We start from the raw sequence: 22,064 nt of genomic DNA on the forward strand, positions 1-22,064 counted from the left end.
TGTAACTCCAGTGAAAGAGGTACTCAAATATTTTATAAATGAATGAACAAACGGATAAACAAATCCATGTTAGGGCAAGGTTGAGGCCTCACATCCTCCAGAGTTATTAATGTGGAACAAGAGTCTTAGCAGTCAGCTTTATTCTTCTCTGATTCAATGCCCAACCCTGCCCCAGAATGTAAAGCAGGGATAACCTATACACAAGTCTTACACCAATGCACTCTTGTTTCCCTTCTTCTTTCTTCTCCTGGCCAACCATGAAGTAGGAAACAGAAAAAAAATAGGCTTTTGATGTATTGACCCTATACCATAAATTTTCTCTGCCAAGTTGAATGCTATGAACAGATTCCTCCAGAGCTAGTAGTGTATAGACTGGAGAGATTATTCAGAAATTTCTTCCATTTTCTTGTTGTACATCAGGTCTTGAAAGTTACAACCTAATATTACCTTAGCCTTTCTATTTGCACCCTCCCCACCACTAAATTACAAACAACAACAACAACAACAGCAACTGAGAGGTGGTCATCAGATAATCCCAATGTGCTGGAATATATGCAAAATTATTGAATACCACAGCAGTGAAATCATGAGTTAACTGAAAATTCTGGGCAGTTTTACATTAAGAATAACATTACTGGTTCTCTTTATGGTAAACATAGCTTGTATTTAATCACTAGTATGTCAAGTCCTCCATCCATTCTACCTCTCTTTCTCAACACAAAATTTAGCTGTTAACCTATTAATGTCAAAAGCATCCCCTTCTCTGTATTCCTCAGTTGCTGGCATCTCCAACACACTTTTTTCAACACCAACATCACAACTGCCCACTCTTTGTTTGTGTTCTCATTTTCTCTATCCAGCCTCCATTCGTGTAACTTCTCACAGCAGTCCCCAGTTTCTCTGTGGGTACCTATCCTCATCCATTCTTATAGCTCTGGTTGCATTGACCTGACCCCATGAGTAGTGTGGGTCTGGCTGATTACAGCTCTGCCTCCAAAAAGAGCAATTAGCTCAGGCCAAACAAAACAGTCATCAGACCCTATTCCAGGACCTTACTTTGAACTATTGGGGGAGATGACTCCAGTACCTACTGGACTGGCATCAAGTTAAAGCCCAAATCCTTTAACAGGGCTTAGCAGAGACCTTTATTAGTTTGCTCCTGCTTACCTTTCCAGCATCACATCATGTTGCCATCTCCTGGCATCCCACACTTTTTCTTAAGTACTTTTAGTACCCTCAGTAGTTCAAGCACTGTCCCATCTCCAGGTGTTTGCACATACTGTTGCGTTCATCTGGAATGCTTCTTACCCTCTCCCTTTCCCTAACTCCTACTCATATTTTGGGTCTCAGGTAATGAGTTATTTTCTCAAGTAAGTCTTCTCTGACTCCCACATTGAGCTAGATCTTCCAATGAGGCCCCAAATCATCTTCTCAATGAACCTCATCTTACACACCTGCCTGTGAGCAGAAAAGTTAGTTTGGCACTAACAGTTTAACTACTTATACAGCAGTTGTATCCATACCATAGTATTAGTTGCTGTAAAGGATGTGAAAAATGAAACAAAATATAACCTGTTACTTTAAGGAACAAACACAAAATCTTAAAACTAATAGGTGGGATAGCAGAGGCATATAACAAATTTAAAACCAATGCAAGAGTGTAGATTATGTGCAGAATAAACAGTACTGCTCCCAAACTGTGAGATAGTCTATGGCCAGTGATTCTGAAGCCCACACTCTTAATTTGATAAAATTATGAGCAGGTAGATTAACCACAGGAGAACGAATCAGATGCTAACTATAAAATAAAAGTAGCAATCTTCAGTAGAGCAAGAGTCAGTAATAAGGTAAAATTAGTAAAACAGCTAAAAACTAATGATTCCACATTTTTATCTGTATAAGCGAAGAACACCTTAAGAATCTAAATACATTCATTTAGAGCAAAGGAATTTTTATTTTTAATTTGAGGAGACATATCTCACTGTGGAAGGAAAAGAGTAAGGAGAAATTTCTTAAAGGATAAGTGACTTAAGAGTATGAAACAAATCAAAGGAAATACAAGGTGATAGATCACTGAAGAGCGAGTCCTTTTATAAGAAAGGGTAAATGGAGATTATTGAATTCTAGCAGTGGAGGTTTACATTGCTGTCTAGTAAAAATCATAGGAACTTTACCTAGTCGCAAAGTGACTAAAAACCCTACGTAAGAATTTCAAAACAGCAAGTGGACCAATATCAAGCAAAGACAGAAAAATTCTTAAAGGCGGTAGAACAGCAAAACAGATACACGGTATATTTCAAAGAAGGGATAATAGTCTCAATCCTTCCTCAACAGTAGACTTGATGAACACAAGAACCAGAACAAGTTGACATGGACAGTGAAAAAGAAGAAAAAAAGAAGAAGAAGAAGAAAGAACTCATTAGAATTTCCAGCAACAAATGAGAAGCTAATTTTACAAAGAGTGAGAGACAATCAAATTGGACCAAATATGAAAGTGGTTTAACACCACTATATTCAAGACACCCTATAGCTTATACCTCAATTATGGGTTATAAATATAGTGTAGATTCTATTATACCTCAAGATTTATAATTCTCTCCTATTTATTTCCAAGCTAGCACAAAGGAAATAATCAAAAATCTTTGCCTTCAAAACTTGAAAAAAATGAACCATTTCTACCTGCAAAACATTCTCCAGTTTTGACGTAGTGTGAAATACATAAGCCTAGTATAAAGAAGACTTTTAAAAACTTAATTCTTTAGAGTAGACAGGTACTCCTTCCTAGAAGAAATATTGTTACCACACACAAAATGTAAGGCATTTAAAAAAGTTACCTTCCATTTTATATATTTTCAAAATATCCCTGATTGGATAAACATACCCTCTGGTTCCTGGCATTTTGGCTCCCTTCTTCATTTACCCATTTCACATAATTCATTCAATGTGGGAATCATCAACCTCATAAATAAAACTAGATAATAAAACTTCACAAATAAGACTTCAAAGCTCTGGGACATTGCCAACAGACAAAATGACAACACAAAGCAAGTATCACATATGGAAGATTTGTTTCTCTCATTGTAATGCATTATTAAATACATTTACATTTCACTATTACAGCAAACAGAGCACGTCTGGTAAAAACAGGTCGGCTAATAAGATAACCCTGTCTGCATGGAACAAACAACAGTCACAACACCACTAGGTTTCCTCCTCTCACAGAAAATATTTGTAAGTTGATGGTGATTGATTCACAGACTTATTCTAACAATCAGTGAGATATGACTATGAAGAGTGTTTTGAAAAGTACAGAGCTTTTCACAATATTTGTATATATGAGGTAGTTCTAATACCATATGATTTACAATCTCAAAATCTAATAGGTCAAATTTCACAGTTTAGTATTTTTCTTCGGTTTGGTACAAAATTTAACTTAAGAACATTACTAATACAATAAGACTGAAAAGTAGCTACTTAAGAAAAACTGCTTTCATGCTCTTCAAAATCCTGATTAACAAATAAAGCAAAAGGGGAGAGACCTTGAGTAGTTGAGGCAAATTTGTTATTCAAATTTAAAGCAGTCTTCTCTACTTAATAGAGTAGGACTTTTTTCAAAAAATAGTATTTCTTAAATTTCCATTATAGAAGTTGCTTGAATTAGACAAATTTGGACATCAAAATAAAAAGACTTCTGGGTGGGATGGGTAGAACGGATGAAGAGGGAGGTGGAGGAGAGAAAATGGCTTTAGAGTAGATGTGCTGAATCTAGGTTGCCCCTGGGACATCCAAGAAAACATGAGTATCAAACAGTCATAGACCTGAGATGTCATCTTAAAATAAGGTGAAGTTAAAACATTTTTAAAATTATCTATCATTTAAATTAGTAGTTAAAATTAGGAAAGTAGAAAAAATAAATCACATAAACTACAAAAAAAATGGTGTAAAATGGTGGCCAAGAAAAACACTTTTTAAAAATACTTACAAGATAGGACAGCAATAACAACAACCAGGAAGAGAAATTGGAGAAATGGTAAGAAAATAAAAGAAAGAAAAGCAGCAAAGTATGTCAGAGAAGCCAAAGGAAGATGAAAATTCAATTAGGTGGAGTTGGTCAATGGTGAGAAATGTTCCCCCAAAATGAAGTAACACTGAGACAGAGATTATTGCTTTTGGCAAGTGGGTCATAAGTGATCATTGAGAGAGTAATTTTAGTAAAGGATGGGTAGAAGGGTGAGATCTCTAGAGACATTTCTATACATATTTAGAAGCTTGAGCTACCTCTTGAAAACACCATTAACAAGTTATTAGTTAAGAATATTGGCCACAGCCATGGCCATATTTATAATCTTCTGTCTCTAGATTAATTGATGGCACCTCATTCTTTGCCCACAAATTTATAAAATGTTTTAAGCGACAAGGACCTAGAAATCATTTAGTGAGAGACTGCAAATCGGTAACTAATGAGTCAAATTTCAGCTTTTATGTTTTGAACTTTTGTTCCCACATTTTCAACTTCTCTATAAAATACAAAAGATCTGCTAACACTGATCTCACATTCCCAATGCACCTTTTGCAAGAAGTATATACTCATATTCCATTGCCCTGTGGATACCTCAATATTCTAATGATACCTCACTTCACTCACTTCTCGTAACTTCCTGGTCCCTGTAGCTGTGAGGTATCGAAGTTAGAAACCCCTGAAGTTGACATTTATATAGGAAACATTAAATTCATTAAGTATTTACTACCTACTCTAGGTTAAGACACAGAGAGGTTATGGTCTCAAAATCAGTTAGTAGCAGAGCCAGAAGTAGAACTCTTCCCTGACTCCCAGCCTTCCTAAGTGAACTGTGGCCTCTGCTGACACTAAAGACAACTGGATTTTCCAAAAACAAATGCTGATTAAATCATCGTATTTAAGGAAAAGAAAGTACTTTGTATATAAATACCATTTTACTAAACAAGTAGTTCTCATGCATTCACAGAAATGTTATCAAAATGGATTACCCACACACAAAAAAAAATCTTTACTCACACACACAAAATACCTGTACCATGCATGTCAAAGTTAAAGGAAAAGCTTAAGGAAATTATCTTCAATTTACTTCTTTATGTGCACCTTACTTGTTTGACATTTAAATCCTCTGTTGACAAAATAGCTGCTTCCTTTGATTCAGTCTCCCTGGCCTTCAGTCTCTTCTCATTCAAATCCAAAACGATCTTTAAAAAATAAAGCTGACAGCTGAGTAATGTAACAGTAAGAGATCATATGATGTCTCTGCTTTAAAACTTCTGTTTCCACAATGCATCTGCGATAGCCTACAGAATCCTTCAAGTCCTTTCAGATCTGCCTGTGTTTTAATCAAGGTAGACAGGAAGCTGCCTTCACAGGCTCCTCTTCCCCTGCTTCCCACAGTCTTCTCCACCCACATCAGGACTTGGAAAACACAAATACTATTTCCTCTCATCTACCTGTTCTACCTTGTTCTAGCCTACTTTTATCGATTTTGCAATCGATGATTTGGCATCCAGTAATCACAGGCCCAAACTAACAGCCAAACTTGTTTACGTCTCCCCCCACAGCCTGGCTTTCACAGGCACACTAAAATCATGTTATGGCCCCTTCAACTACAAAACACCAATACTTGGGTTTTACTTCCTGCCCAATAGGGGACATCCCCACCTAAAACTTCCCACCACTGTAGTAACAAAGCCTTTTTACCCATGCTCTCCCCTCACTCCTGTCTCCTAACCACCTCAGATGCTTCCCTATGCGGCCTGGTGTGCAGTGGCATGTCCCCTTCTCTAGGGAACTGATTAAGTAATCAATTCTTCTTTCCAAGGCAGTTATCTCCAAGTCTGTCACCTTACCATATTTGACCAAAACAAATCCTGGGTACATTTTTAATACAAGCCCTTCCCCCTCTTTTTTTTTTTTCTTAGAAAATGCCAACAAATCCTTTGCAATGGAGAGTAAATGGTTTACTATCACCTCCCTGGTAAAACCCAGGGCAGTCTGTTTCTCAACCCCTTGAGCTGCATACCATATTGCTCCTACTACAATTCAGGCAGCCTTGGCTCAGTTTTATAAAATTTCTGTTTTTGTGTTCTTTTACACCCACTGGGCTTTGAGAACCTGACTGAAAAGAAAGACTCAAGTCTTACCTCATACAGTTCTTTACACATATTAGGGACCCAGACTATAAGAATGAAACATTTTTTTAAAAATTATGAAAAGCACAGACATTCTAAAGCTGGCCAACATCATCTAAAACCCATTGAAAGACATTTCATTTTCACTCACATCAAGTTCTCTGTTGCATTGCTCTACAAATGTTCTACACTCCTACCCCAGGACACTGAGATGAGAGGGACAGAGTGGCAGTGGAGGAAAGGGAGCAAGGCAGACCAGGTCCCCTGAGGAACTCAGCCGAGTTCTGATCTGCTCTTGGAGGGTAAGCAAGAGCAGAACTATTACACAGAATCCAGAGAATTGTTTCATTCCTGTCAGTCTTAGGGCTTCCCTCCCCTTGGTTTTACTTTGGTTAGTATGTGTGGGCTGTTTGTTCATTGTGTAGGTTTTTGGTGTGTGCGTGTTTTGCCATTTCCACTGGATATTATTTAGAATGTGTCCGATGTCTAGCTGGGAGCCTGCCATCCACAATGGCTTGGCTTGGCTACCAAATATAAAAATTTGTATGACCTCAAGGCACAGGGTGAAGTCTGATGTTGAAAAAAAATGGAATTTAATTCATCAAGGCTGAAGCCACAACGAATTGCAACATTTTAGGGTCATAATAAATTAAAACTGTCAGTAGAAATATTTTTTTAAAAAAATGACTTTCCCTTTTCCACTTAACCCTTTTGGTTCATGTGCTAAATCTCTAGGCCCACCTGTTTGACAAATTCTCCTGAATGAAGGTTCATCTTTAGAATATGTAAAATCCTTTAGGTTATTTCTGACATGGGAATTAGGAAAGAAAAAAAGCCGTTGATAACGTTTTACTGTTAATAAATACATTCAAAACTCTCCATTTTTATGAACAAAATAATGAGTAGCAGCTAATTACTTAGGCCATTAATTGATTGCCCTTTTTAGGGATTAAAAATATGTATGTTAATGGTACCTAAAAATGGAGGTAATTCAGGAATTAAAAAGAATGATACTACCTTTAACATTTTAGTAGATAAGTATTGTGGAAAAATACATTGTGATTAAAAGAAAACTATAGCTTGCTATTTGCTTTTTATTTGTAGTTTTTATAACAAATCTTTAGCATACAATTTTGTTTAAACAAAAGGGCCTGGCTTTTCATGAATGATTTTCTTTCTGATAATGAACACTGATCGTGAATGCCAACCCCTGCATATCATTATGTGAAACATTTATGCATTCAGAGTGTCTACTTGGTGGTTTTCTTCTTAAGCTAAACAATTCATTAAACAAGCTGCTCCTGAATGGTAGATCAGAACAGGCATAAGCTGCCTTCTGTAGAAGTCTATTGTGAAGCTGGACCCATTTGTGTTTTCTTTGAAGCCATAAAAATGAAACCCTTATGCTCATATTAAAAGCATAAGAAAGGCATCTATTATGTCAATAGATTTAAAACACGGCCTTAGACACAGTGAGAACCACTGCAAAATGGCACTCTTATAATAGCAAAGGTTAAGAAGTGCACTCCCAGGGAAAACCTTCAAAGGCCTACATATCATTATATCCCAAAACAGATGGCATCTCAGTGCTTGGAACTATAGCTTCTGGACACCTACAATCTCCAATAAATCCTTTCTAATCCCACTCTTTTGTCTAGATTTTGTACTTTGATGATAACTGCAGGTGCCTTTCTCCATACTTCACAGAGTGACATACAATGATATGGTGAAGATTCATGTACATACATGGACACAGCTCTTAATACGACTTCCAAGCAATGTACAAGCATTTTACTAGCAACAGATTTATACTTTAAAGAAATGGATGATTATTAGATTGTAATCCATTACAAATCTTCAGTAGTCTGAATTTTAGAGGACAAATGATGAAAACATACATCTCTCATATATTGCTGAAGCATACATTGATAAAAACCACTTTGCAAAACATAGTGGAATTATCTAGTATCTATGTGTATACTCTAGAGAAATTCTCAAATGGAGGAGAGGAGGACATATTCAGAAGTGTTGTTCATAATTGTGGAAAACTGCAAACAACCCAAAAGTTCATCAACATGAAAATGGACATAAGATCTGTGATACACAAATACTGGACAGCAATGAAAATGAGTGAACTGCAGCTACATGGGTCAACATAGCTGAACCTCAGTTACTAGACAGAGCAAAACAGGTAATCACAGAAAACTATATACAACGCTTCCTTTATATAAGGTAAAAAAGCATGCAAAATTGACCATGTTATTTATTGCTACTTAAGTTCAGTTTTTTTAATTATCTACAATTCTGCTAAGAAAAATTAAATCATACTAGTGTGACTCACCGATTGAGGTAAAAACTTCTAAGGTTAATTGCTACAAATCCCATATACTGAATACTGTTTTTGGATTTAAGTTTAGTCTACTACCACAAAATTGCATTCAGACATTAGATGATTTTTTCATAGGTCAAAAAAATATGTTTGAAACATCATACTTCAATATTTAAGGAAAATTTGCAAATTCTAACCTATAAAAAGATTTAAATAGTATAAGTTAACCCAAATACTTTTACTTCATAGTTTACCTGAAACATCACAAGGCTTATGAGAATGCAGAAAATAGTTCCTCTTTAATTCCTGTCTGTATATAAGATGTGGCTTGTTATGATTATCTTCATGTTCACTCCCATCTGCCTTCATTAGAGGTTCTAAGAAATATTCACCATCATGTGCTTTAAATGTTCCCATCTGAAAATTAAAAGAAATAATAAAAATTAACAGTTTTGTTTTCATCACTAAGAGAAAGCACACCATGCCATAGGTTAAAATGAACACACAGAAGCAAGATCCAGGAGTCTGTTCACTGAATGTCATCAACTGAACACAGGGTTCCCTTTCCATGGCTCACTTTTCTCACTCCAGTGTATAAAGTCATGAACACTGGATAGTATTCCAATGGGTAGAGCTGAGATGACAAGCACTCCACGTGTAAAGAATGGCATACGCAACAGCATCAAAATGGCAAAAAGTCAAGCACATTCTAGAAATAAGAAATCCTGTTTGGCTTGGTCTATGTAAGGTAGTAGTGTGAGACAAAACTTCAAAGGTAGGTCGGGGTCAGAAAAATAGAGAAGTCAAAATGTGATGCTAACAATTTAGAATTTGTAAACAATGGAAAGCCACTGAAGAGTTTTCACAAAGACCTGTGTTCTGAATTCCAGAATCCAATATCCAACTTACTACTCAATAGCTCCACTTAGATAACTAGTAGCCTTCATAACCTTAACATGTCCAAAGCCAAACTCTTGCTTTCTGCTCCAAACCTGGTGTTTCTGCAATGCTCTCTATTTCAGTAAATGAATATTCAGTAAGTGAATATTCAGAACCTGAATATTATTATTCAGATCGCTCAGCACAAAAATCCTTAGAGAGGAATTCAGGATGGTTCTTTCACATCTCACATTCAATCTATCTTCAAATCCTGATGCCTCAACCTTTAAGGTACAACTGACAACCACCCACTTCTCCCAAACTTTAAAACTACATCCATGATCTAACCTAACATTATGTCCTTCCTTCACTAAATCAATGGCTCTTTAGAGTCTAGTCTCTACAGAACAATCACAGTAATTTCTCTTAAGTTTAGATCCTGTCAATCTCAAACAGAAAAACAAAAATTCCAATGACTTTTCATGTCACTCAGTAAAATCCCAGTTCTTACAACAACGTCCAATGTGATTTGCCCACCCCTTTGCCCCACCCATCCCTCCGAGCACACAGACTACCAGTAGTTCTGACTTCATCTTCTCCTACTTGCACCGTGGCTCATTCTAGAGCTCCTAGAGCTTCCCTCCTGGTTTCTTTGCTATTCCTCAAACATGACAAGTGCACTCTCACTTTAGGACCTTCCTACTTGACTAAACTTTCTGCCTCAAGCACTTCTCCCTGATGGCTCACGATTATTTGTTTCACATCTCTACTCACCATTTATCACCCTATAGTAAATGGCACCCAGTCTCCTATCTCTCTTTTATCCAGTTTCATTTTCCTTCATAGCAGTTATCATTACTTGATGTATTTTTATTTATGTTACTTGTCTAATACAATCGACTAAAATATAAGCTCCACGAGAGTAGAGCTTTGCCTGTACTCTTCTCTGCATGCTTCTCATGCCTGCCACACACCAGATGTTGGATAATGAGTAAGACTGTAAGGCATGAAATTTAATCTAGTAACATTGTGTGTTATGGACGGTAACAAAAAAAAAATACTAGCAGTTATAAGACAGAGGCTATAACACAGAAGAGAGGTAAGAAAACTTGAATTATGGTGACAGTGATGGTAGGACAGTTAGAACAGAAAGGTTTTGCAAGATGCCAATACCTGAGGAAAGCATAAAAACAGATAGTGAGAGAAAGAATGTATGATAGAGATAATTTTCTGGGAAAATATAATTTACTAAAATAACTCCAGAAATGTTAAAAATCTAAACAGATCCCTTTTCTATTGAACAACAGGAAAAGGTATCAGAGTTACATCCCAAAACCTCCTGGCCTTGATGATTTCACAGAGAAATTCCACCAAGCCTTGATAGAGCAGATAATTCCACTGTCATTTAAACTGTTCCAAAAGATGTGAAAAATAAAACATTCAACTTATTTTTATGAAGCTTGTGTGAACTTACAACAAAACATCATAAAGACAGCCCCAAAACAAAACAAAAAATATACAGGGCAAGCTCATATAAGAATATCAAGATAAAAGTCCTAAGTTGTATTAGCAAATAAAATTTAGCAACACATGAAAAGAATAATACATGATGAGATAGAGTTTGTCATAAGAACATAAGTACAGTTCAATACTGGGAAACTATTATATAATTGTACTCATTATATATAATTAACTGATATGATTCATTGCAATCACTTATACAAAGAAAAAATCACATGGCTTTTGAAAAAAATTCAATAAACATCTTGATTTTCAAAACATCAATGAAATACAAATAGATGGATGCTTCCTTAATAAGATAAACTAAATCACAGCCCAAAGACAGCATCATAAGAAAGACACGCACAAAGTATGTGTCTTTCTTATGACCCACTTAGGTCAGAAACATAAGAATGCCCAGAATCACTTGTACTAAAAGAATTAGATAAAAGAGATGAGAACTATAAAAAACTGAATGGGAAGAGTTAAAACTATCATCTTCGTAATCAGTCTATACCTTAAAAAATAAAAATTGAAGTGAAAAACGACTATAATAACCACTAAGTGAATTCAGTGAGGTAAAATATAAAGGATTCAACAGTTTTCACACATATAAAAACAACAGCTAAAAGGTATTATGGAAGAAACAATCCAACTTACAAATAAAAAGATTTAAAAAAAAGATTAAAAGAATAAAATCAATTAGAAATTTTTAAGGTCTCTAAAATGTTAAAGCACTACTAGAGAACTACAAAAGAAAACTTAAATGGAACCACTTGCCTTGTTCTTGAGTGGTGAGAGTCCCCAAATGAATCTATAAATATAAGATCCCAATTGGACAAAACACCAACAAATATTTTAGTATGTAAACTGCTTCTAAAGTTCATGTGGAAAAAAATAAAAATAGCCAAGATAATTATAAGAAAACAATGAGGTGGGACTAGGACTAGAAGATATTAAAATATTATAAAGCCACACTAGTTAAACACTATAATGCTGGCACACGGAAACCAACAGACCAATGAACTGAATAGAAAGGCAAGCAATAAATTCTAAATCATACAGGACTTAACATTATTGTATATAAACAGTATCTCAAATCAATGATGAAACTGAGTATTTAATAGCATTGCAACAAGTGGGAAGACATTTGGAAAAAATAATTTGGCTATATCCCACAGAATAAGTTTCAAAGGATCAATGATGTAAACTTTTGAAATAAAACCTTAACATCACTAGAAGATAACATGAGAGAATTCTTTTATAACTTTGGAGTAGGACAGGTTATTTTAACCATTACTTAAAACCCATGTTAAACTTAACATTTAAAAAATGTTAAACTTCACTCAGGAAGAACAGAAATCAATACTAAACTGAGGAACCTTTTTCACATATGAGATTGGAAAAATCTAAGTTTTGTAACATACTTCAAATGTGTCTGGGAAAATAGGCACTTTCATATACTGCTGTTAAAAATGTAAATCGGTGCAATCACAATGCAAAGCAATTTGACAGCATCTACCATGATTATAAATGCATTAGCCCTTTGGTGTAGCAATTGCCCTGCTGAGAATTTATCCTACAGATACTGTATATTTGCTCACATGTGAAGTAACACAGGCTTATTAACTATAGCATATTTTTTTTAATAGCAAAATACTGGAACCAATTCAAAAGTCCACTGACAGGATTTATTTACATAAACTACGGTACAGCCCACACACGGGAAAATCTTGTGGTTCTAGACAAAAGGAGAATAAACACTCTATGCAGCAATATGGAAAGACCTCCAATACAACTATTAATGCAAAATATAAAACTGTAAAACAGGATGTATAGTTCACTGCTACTTGTGTAACAAAGAAACGAAATTTCTATTTGCCTAGTTGCTACTAAAGAAAGTCGAGAAGAATTTATTAGAAACAGTACAGGTACAGGTTGGAGAAAGTAGGTGGATTCAGGAAGGACTAGGTATCGCATCCTTCTTACCTCAGGGGCTTCATATACGCTGTTCCCTGTACCTAAAATATTCCAATTCCCACACTTCCCCTTACATTCCTGCCTCATCCCTCTCCACCTGGCTGGCTCCATCTTATCCTTCATGTCTCAGCTGAAATAGCCACTACCTAAGAGGTTTTCTTTGACCAACTATCTAAGTAACCACATCCCTACTCTTGAAAATATATTACTTCTTTATAATATATTACTTTGATTTCTTCAGAGCATTTATGATGTAGTTATACATTTGTTTGCTATTTATAATTATTATCCCTCATTAGACAGGGGGCTTCATATAGGCAGAGACCTAGCCCTGAATTTCCATTGCTTAATATAGTACTTAACATGTAGCAGCCATGGTACACAGTAAATATTGGTCAAAGCATAAAAGCTATTATTTCCTACTCTTTGTAAATTCAGCTTGCGTTGAGCAGACATAGGACAAGGTTGGAGCTAGAGTACAGAAACTCTTGCATACAGGGATGTGTTAATCAAGAGAGTCCATAAACTTGGGTGCAAAAAAGTTACATCCTTATCATTAACCTCTAACGGAAATTTAGCATTTTCTTCAGCTATAAATGTAGGCAACAAATCTCAGTGACACTGCCAGTGGAAAGAAAGCACAGATATTTTCATCACATGAAGGTGTTTGCGATCTCAAAATATTGTTTATGTGCAATAGTGATCAGATCTGCCGTTAGATCTCATTTGATGTGCTAATAAGTAAAAATTTACATAACTATTTTTTAATATCTTGATAACTATATTTCATGATAAGTGATTTTGTATTTTATCTTAGGCACTTTAAAACATTCTGAGAAAGGTTCCACTGGTGAATTATTAAAGGGTTTGAAGAGAAGTGAAAGGAGGGAGGGCAGTCACATTCACTTTGAAAGATTAAATAATATGATTGAGTAGCTAAGGGAAGACCAGCAAGGGGGGTGTTTAAGCCATCAAGGTATGAACTACAAAGGGCTTACATCTGTTGGTGGTGACGAGAGTGGAAAGAAGCCCTCAGATGGTCAGCGTTTATAGATAGATCCCTTTCTCTAGTCTGGAAAGGCTAAATCATCAAGGGTAGGCATTTATAATTATATTAATAGCTAACTCCAATATGTACAGCAGACATCATTTATATATATTTATAATTTATTTCAACCTAACAATAACTCTTTGAGGTAAGTTATATTATTATCCCCACTTTACAGGTGAGATAAATAAGGAGTAGAGGTTTAAGTAACTTGTCCATGTCTTAAACCTGGTAAGTGACAAGACCGAGATGTGAACCCAGGTAGCCTGGCTCCACGATTCACGCATTATCCCATTACATTGTACTAGTCATCATACACCAATATTTATAAGTCCTACAAAATAATTGACAGATATTTAATGAGAACCTATACTATGTGCATGGCACAGTTCTAGGAGCTAGATACACAGAGATGAACATGACGAAATCCCTGCCTTCAAATAATTTATAGAGGAAAAGGCTGACAATAAATGAAAATATAATATGCCAGGTCCTAATAGGTGCAATGGAGAAAATAAAATAAGGTAAGGAGACAACGGTAGAGGGTGAAGCTAGCACAATGAGGATGTCGCCATAGAAAACTCTGGGAGAATATTCCAAACAGAAGGAGCAGTGACTGAAAGGCCCAGTGATGGGAAAAGCTTGGCAGGTTCAAATGAGAGAGTATAGTGAGGCTGACGCTGTGCCAGCAAGGGGTGTGCAGGAAAAGAAGCTGGACAGAAAGGGCCACTCATTATGCTTGACATCAAAAGGCACTCATCACACTTCAGAATATACATTTTTCATGTATATTCATGTATATACATTTCAGAAATGAACATTTTTGAAACAAATATGACAGAACACCTGTTTTCCCCCCATATACCCTTTAGTAATCTTTTTTGTCCCTCTAACATTTTTAAATTATGGCAATTTTCAGACTTGTCTGAGATATTTACATAATTTTATTTCAATGCTGAAAAGGAAAATGTTCAGCCACTCTTGGTTAGGTAACGTGCTAATATGTTAGGATTACATATTTTTTAAAAGCTTAAATATTAATGAAATTCCATCATATGTACTGAAATTATAGTCTTAAAGTAAAAAGCTATATATTCAGAATTCATCTATTTTACAATACTTTTCCAGTGGCCTGTATATACTCTAGCATTATTTAGTTCCACCAGTGTGTTTTCTAGATATAACTACAACCACTTCTAATATATACCAAAATTCCAGCTTTCTCTGCTCCCAGAGATAATTTCAGCTATATTTATAAATTATAAAGACACTGGCTTTGAAATCCCAGAAAATGGACCCATGGAAAATCGCTTTCTGCCTTTTTTAACAAAGCATGCTGAAGATGGGAAATGGATAGCATCTTGGTAAAGATACAAATAGACATGAGGTAACTTGTTACTTAATCTAAATGCACCTACAAAACTATTTCGAATAATGGCATACTTTCCCCAAGAATACTGAAAATATTTATACCTTGGAAAATTTTTTGTACTCCTTTAAATCAAAACCTGACTATGAGTTACTTCTATTATAAAGTTCCAATAAAACTGCAGATGGGTCCAACCTGTATTCCCAGGTGAAAAGCAAATATAGTTCCATCCAGAGTCCATCAGCTTGTAAATTGTGCTAAGAATTTGCCTTTATAACTCAAAGGCCTTTTCTTCAACAAAACCTTTATGTTTTAAAATACTAAGATCAAGAACAAATGGCAAATAATTCGTCCTCAGAGTGACTTCCCTGTATTTATCAACGAAGTAGTTAAAAGAATTTTACTTCTACCAATTTTTCCTGTAATCTACTATATGCAGAAGACTTTCTGTTCAAAGAATAAAAATATTAGAGCTTTGTCTAAAGGCTCCTAATGAAGCATTTAAATTTTTTTTTTTAACTTGGAAAAGAACCTGGTAAGGAACTGGAAGACTTAACAGGTGGTTGATAGAATTATGTTTAGATCATGCCATATTTTTAGCAACTTCCCTGTCTGCAGATGGGCACTGCAATTTGATTCAGGAGAAATGCCAATCAAATTCCAAACACTTTCATTTGATGACTATTAAAAGCAGCAAAACTAGTTTTCACTTGGGCAAGGATTTCCCAATTACTTGGAGCAATGATGTTCTATTTGCCAAGCGGTTTGGAAAGGCAGTAAGTGATTGTACAACTGGTTTCAATTTACTCTCATAGGCCAACATTTTTATATGTTTAGAGGATTTTTATACAATTGTTTTTCCAAAATGTTCTTATTTCAGTATCACGGCATCCGTCCATATAGTTTTTTTCCTGAATACATGACAAACACATGTATTATACTATAGCAACAACCAATAGTGTACTCTCAGATTTCACTGAAGGATAAAAACAAGTACAAAATATAAACCATTTGCACTCTTTCCCCAGATCATTTAGTTATTACATAAGGTAACTAGAGAACAACATTAAAAAAATAAGGTACTATTGAATAAGGCAATTAAAGCCTACACTGAGAAATTTTAGTAACAAATTGCTCCCAACTATTAATAAAATTGGATTTTCACTTAAGAGCTGGATCACTGGTAATTACTACCGTGTATGCCCAAAAATAAGACAATCAGCTCTAATGCATCATTTGGAGCAAAAATTAATATAAGACCCAGTATTATATTATATTATGTTATACCCGATCTTATAGTAAAATAAGACCGGGTCTTATATTACAGTAAAATACGATCGGGTCTTATAGTAACATAAGACTGGGTCTTATATTAATTTTTGCTCCAAAAGACACATTAGAGCTGATTGTCCAGCTAGGTCTTATTTTCAGGGAAACACGGTACCATGAAATCTACAAATTTAGTTTTTCAATCTTTAATCATGTCATATAAGAAGAAACAGTTTGATGTTATTTGTAATAAGAGAGCCTAAGTATGAGTCTTGGGTTTGCATTCATGGAATCTTGGGCAAGTCACTTCATATCTTGGACCTCAAGTTCCATGATGTGTAAAACAAAATAGAAATAATTCTATCTACCTAACTTCCTGAGAAAGACAATGCATGTTAAAATAATGTCAATAACTTTTGAAATTGAATATATTTTGAAATAGAATTTAAAAATTCTCCATAAAAACCAATGTTACAGCTGCCCTTTTAAACCTAGGCAGAGTATAATTGCTATGTAAAAAGGGTCATGAAGATTAATTCTGAGATTCATCGTTATTCTGGGATCCTCTGTTCAGTTCCAAAGGTTTGTCTCCCTGACAGTTTCTCACTACAACACCACTCACTGACCATAGGAAATACTGTATCATATATATGCACACACTGAATGAATGAATCCATGATATGAAGAAAACATAATTGGCTCCAGAAGGCTAAAGCAGAAAATTTATTGCAAGATTTTTAAAAAGATGAGTCTTTCTTTTCTCCTCTATCAGCATTCTTCATTCCCCGTTCCACAGGACAATGCCAGGTTTCCAGTGTAAAAGTGAGAGGGGACGATAAAAAGGAAATGTTACTGATATCTCACCTAAAAAGAGACTGCTCCCTCCCTAAGTCCTTGCCCAGGAGGATCGAGAAATGAAGACAAAGACTCGAGACTCATCTACCCAAGATTTATGGAGCTAAATGACCCAGGTTCAAATAGTGTCTGAGCTACATCCATAATAAGGACTAAGTTATGTGGTATCTCTCTTTCTTGTAAGCACTAGGGTGTTTTTCAAGTCATATGAACTCACTGAAAGTGGAGAGAACTGTCAAAGAAAAGCCACATTCTTGTGGGGTCTGGGAAGTGGTTCTCAGGAGAGCCTCTCCCAACCTCTTACTAAAATATTTGTGAAGACATAAAATCTGAAGTCATTATAGCATCTAGAAATTTAACAATAAATCATTAAGAACTAATTCATAGGTATATAATGGAAATATGTTCATGATATATTGCCAAATGTTAGAAGTCAACATTACTTGAAAAGATATATATATATATATATAATATCTACAAGTACACAATGCCATATACCCGCCAGACCGTCTGTCATATTTATATTTTCCTACTCTATCTTTTAACTTAGTTATTTAGATATATGGTACACTTCAATTATCTAGGCAAACATTTTTTCATTTGTTATGTCTCCCTTTGCATTACCTACCTAAATATTACATGTTTTTCTACATTTTCAAGACAGTAGGAATTTTATTTGGTTTACCAGTAGGATGAGAATCCAGTATTTTGTTTTGCCTTATAAGATATTCTCGGCCTTCGGATTTAACATAAATACCTTTTAGGCTTTGGCAACTATCACAGGAAACTAACTTGAAGCAATTAGCAAAACTTGATTTGCGATCAGAAGTCAACTAGGTTTTTGATTATATGGTCAAAGAAACCATGAGCCTGGACTGAAGAAGCCTTGACTGCTTTCGTTGTAATCTACAGACTCTCAGAATTACCCTAGCATTCCTGAAGCCCCACCCCTCATGGCATCTTCCCCAGAATCTATTTCAAATGTGGCCATGGAGGATGGGCAAGATCCTCCGAGAGAACCAGAGCCAGGGACCTTGGTGACTGATGGACTTCTCAGAAAGATGAATCAAGGATGATAATCAAGAAACTCTCCTCCTGCTTATTAGTTGGTCCCTCCCAGAAGAAATCCAGAATTGTATAAATCAGTGACTGTTGGGTATCTCCCCTTCTCTCTGTAGGAGGCTAATATTAGGGCTGCAGTCATGCTGACTAGGCTGTACATTGGCTTGGGGGAGGTGCAGATAATTTGTCTTATTCATTCATTAGTTGCTAAACCACAAAGAGCCACATCTGAACTTTATGGAGAAGACTGTATTACCCAGAGATCCTGGACTTTGAGCCAGAGACACTGTCCCTGTAGGGCTGACAATGAATGTGTTTGATGTGTAAGAAGAGAAAAGCAAAGAGATATTTGGTGAACAGAAGGATGTCCTGTGGTAAAGACTGTTGGTGATCACCATTATCTACTCTCCCATCTTCGTTCTGAGCATATCACTGTTCTTCATTTTCCGGCCTTCTGAGTCTAGAGCCAGGCAACTAGTTTTCATCAATAGAATGTACATAGAAGTGGTGTCCATTCTTTGGACTGAGAGTACACGTTTGGACTGAGGCAATCAAGAGTTCATATGCCTCCTCCATGCTATTACTGTGGTAATAAATCATGTATGTAGCTCATGAATATTTTTAATTAATAAATTTAATGCTGTAATAGGACATTATGTACCACCAATATCTAAAGATGGTTAGTACATAAATGATTGATAAGCATTTGTTGAAAAAGAGTGAAAAATCCATTTCTTCCTCTGAATATTATGAATTTGACAGCTTAATTAACTATATTTTATGAAAACAGTAGTTATTAGCAAAACAAGAATAAAGTTACAAGTAACAAAAGTGCAGTGTAAGCCCATGTGAATGGAACACAACTTAGATATCATCTGAAAAAGATTTAATCTATACAAATTTTATGTTCAAATACATAAACTAAAATTGCTAATACAATTTTCCTTTACTGAATGACTGATGTAAAGAAGAGCTAACCTAATTATTTGGTACATATTAGTAAAAGCTGCTTTAGTTCATGCATTCATATACGTATTGAGAATTTCTATATGCTATATTGTGTGTGTGTACATGTCTATATATATATACCTATATATGTGTGTGTGTGTATATATATGTGTGTGTGTGTGGATATATATATATATATATATATATGCTAAAATGAATATATATCATCCCTACACTTAAAACTTACAAATGAGACAGAATTATGGACAAGTAACTACAATTCAATATATTATGCATAAAACATCCGGTGGTAAAACAAAGGAAGGCCTGGTCAGCTCTGTCTAGAGAAGAACAGGGGAAAGAAAAGAAGGCTCAAAATGGATCTGGATGGATGAGTGGCAGTTTAAGGGAAAGGACGTTCTAGACGAAATTCAAACAATTATGAAGATTAAGGTAAACCTATGATAGAATCAAATACATGTTTCTAGAATCATCCCTTTCTTGCCACCTGTTCCTCTGTCATTACCTTTCTTAAAGGCCTCAGGATCTCTCGGTCATTTAAGTCAGAGTCATTAGAACCATTTTGGTCTCCTCTTATGGTACAAAATTCTAATGTTTCTCCTACAAGTTTGCGCAACTTCAGCACTGCCAACATTTTGATAACTTGTGTTGTAGGAAGCCGTTTTGTGCACTGTGGAATGTTCAGCAACATCCCCGGCTTCTACATAGCTTCCCCTCTCCCTGTTCCGCACATCTCTAGGATTTCCGGGCAGGAATTCCCGCCCATTCTCAGGAACTTTTTTCGCTTTCCCATTCCAGAATCCCGAGATACAAACTGTTTTCTGTTCTCCACGATGAATCATTTCCGCAAAGTGATGGCCGATACTACCAACCACCTGGGTTTAAGGAGCCAATTTTCCCGATTTCCCAACCAACTTTTCTCAGGATTCAGGAAAGGAAAACCAAAATAAAATCCCGAGAACAGTAGGGAATTCCCACCCGGAAACCCTATAAACTGTGACAGCCAAAAATGTCTCCACACATTGTCAAATGTCCCTTGTGTGTGTGGGGTGGGGGGTGGGGAGGACTGCTCCCAGTTGAGAACCACTGGTCCACAGTAGTGCATCTTCCATAGGCACCCACTCTTCTTCACCACTAAAACCACACACTTCAAGTGGCCTCTCTTCCTTACCCTAAGAGACTACAACGGTAGCCCTCACAGTGACTCACTCCTCCCTTATACCCTGCACAATGTCGCATAAGGGAAGACCTCTCCTAACACATCAAACTAGCCCACCATCGGCAGTTCAAGCCCTCATCCCTCACAATGCATTCCAGGCCTCAACAATCTGACTCCAACATTACCTTTCACCCTCGCCTTCCAACCTGCCCTACTTTCCAGCTACACAGACCCACAAGAAGCCCTTCTCCTAGTGGGTTTGGAAATGTTTATTCATCCCTCAAAGTCCAATCAAGAAGCCTTGTCCAATACAGGTTTCATAACGCTCTTAATCACTCCTTCTTCAAAATTCACACAGCACTTTTTGTACTCCTCCACTATTTTCATTAAGTATCTGCGTGCCTGGTGTCACTATGCGGTGGCCCTGAGAATGCTGGGCATAACTGGCCCAGGGCCCCAGGTGCTGGGCTTTGAAATCCATCAGTGTTTGTGTCCCAAGTGCTAGTCCCAGCCAGTACCCGAGTATAGCAAGGCTGCTAAGAGTAAACTCATTAGGAGGCACGGGACTCTTCTCCCAACCACATGTCTTGAGGCGTGCTTTGGTGGGTCTTACTTAGACTGCCCAGCAGCCTAGGATGCTCGTACTCAACATGCTCATCCTCTGTCTTCACCTATTTCAGACTTCACTACTCTCTTTTTATTTTCTCTAACACAGGCACTTTCTCTAAATAAGATCCTTGCACACTTAATCCCATCGTGCCATCTGCTTCTTGGAAGACCCTAGACTAACACTAGAATGTTAAAAGTAGAGGCATAAGAAATTCTCCCCTGTGTTGTTTGACTGAATACTTGAATGAGTTTATGAATAACTAAAGGAGGCCCTTATGAATTTTTCCAACACAAATAAATATGAAAACAGAATGGCATGTGTAATGACTGGGGCTGTATTAGTTCTGGACAAATAGGAATACAGAAAATAAAATTTTCCCAGAATAGACAAAATCCTGTAACGACACTACTGATAGTTTCCATACAATTATTTCTTGTCTGAACAAGAAGTTACTAGAGCAACTCAATCATCAGTCAGCAGAGAGCATTAGTGCCTGATATGCAGTAGAATGGTTCATATGAGAAACTTCAAAAAAGTACACACAGCCACTGCAAGCTACTCTATGAGAATACTGTATAATCCAGATGCAATGTCTGGTTTTATGACATCTGGAAACTGTTTCTTTCAACCAAAGACTGTACTGCTTAAAATCCCACCAAGAAATAGCGAAGTTAACTGTCTGAGCAGTCAGGTTAGACCCTGAGGGCCTCTGGAAGAATGGAACCCACCAGGTAACATGAGAAGAGGGTGAGTAGAGCACACGGTTGTGGGGAATAGCCTCTATACAATTGATACATGCTGTCGTGACAAGTATATGCCAAAAATACACCACCTTATTAAATATTGACTTCTACTTTGGCCAAGTATACCAACATTATGAAA

At 36.2% G+C, this 22,064-nt stretch overlaps 1 protein-coding gene across 2 annotated transcripts in view; it reads right to left on the reverse strand.

The window, feature by feature from the left end:
- Positions 1-22,064, reverse strand: part of ADAMTS20 (ADAM metallopeptidase with thrombospondin type 1 motif 20) — a 151,303-nt gene that overhangs the window by 123,550 nt on the left and 5,689 nt on the right. For both annotated transcript variants that reach the window (XM_033116193.1, XM_033116192.1), the window contains exon 3: positions 8,737-8,899. In XM_033116193.1, the coding sequence (XP_032972084.1) occupies positions 8,737-8,899 (163 nt within the window). The remainder of the gene's footprint in view (positions 1-8,736; positions 8,900-22,064) is intronic.

This window comes from Rhinolophus ferrumequinum, chromosome 10 (assembly GCF_004115265.2).
Source record: "Rhinolophus ferrumequinum isolate MPI-CBG mRhiFer1 chromosome 10, mRhiFer1_v1.p, whole genome shotgun sequence".
In the NCBI taxonomy this organism is placed as follows: Eukaryota; Metazoa; Chordata; class Mammalia; order Chiroptera; family Rhinolophidae; genus Rhinolophus; species Rhinolophus ferrumequinum.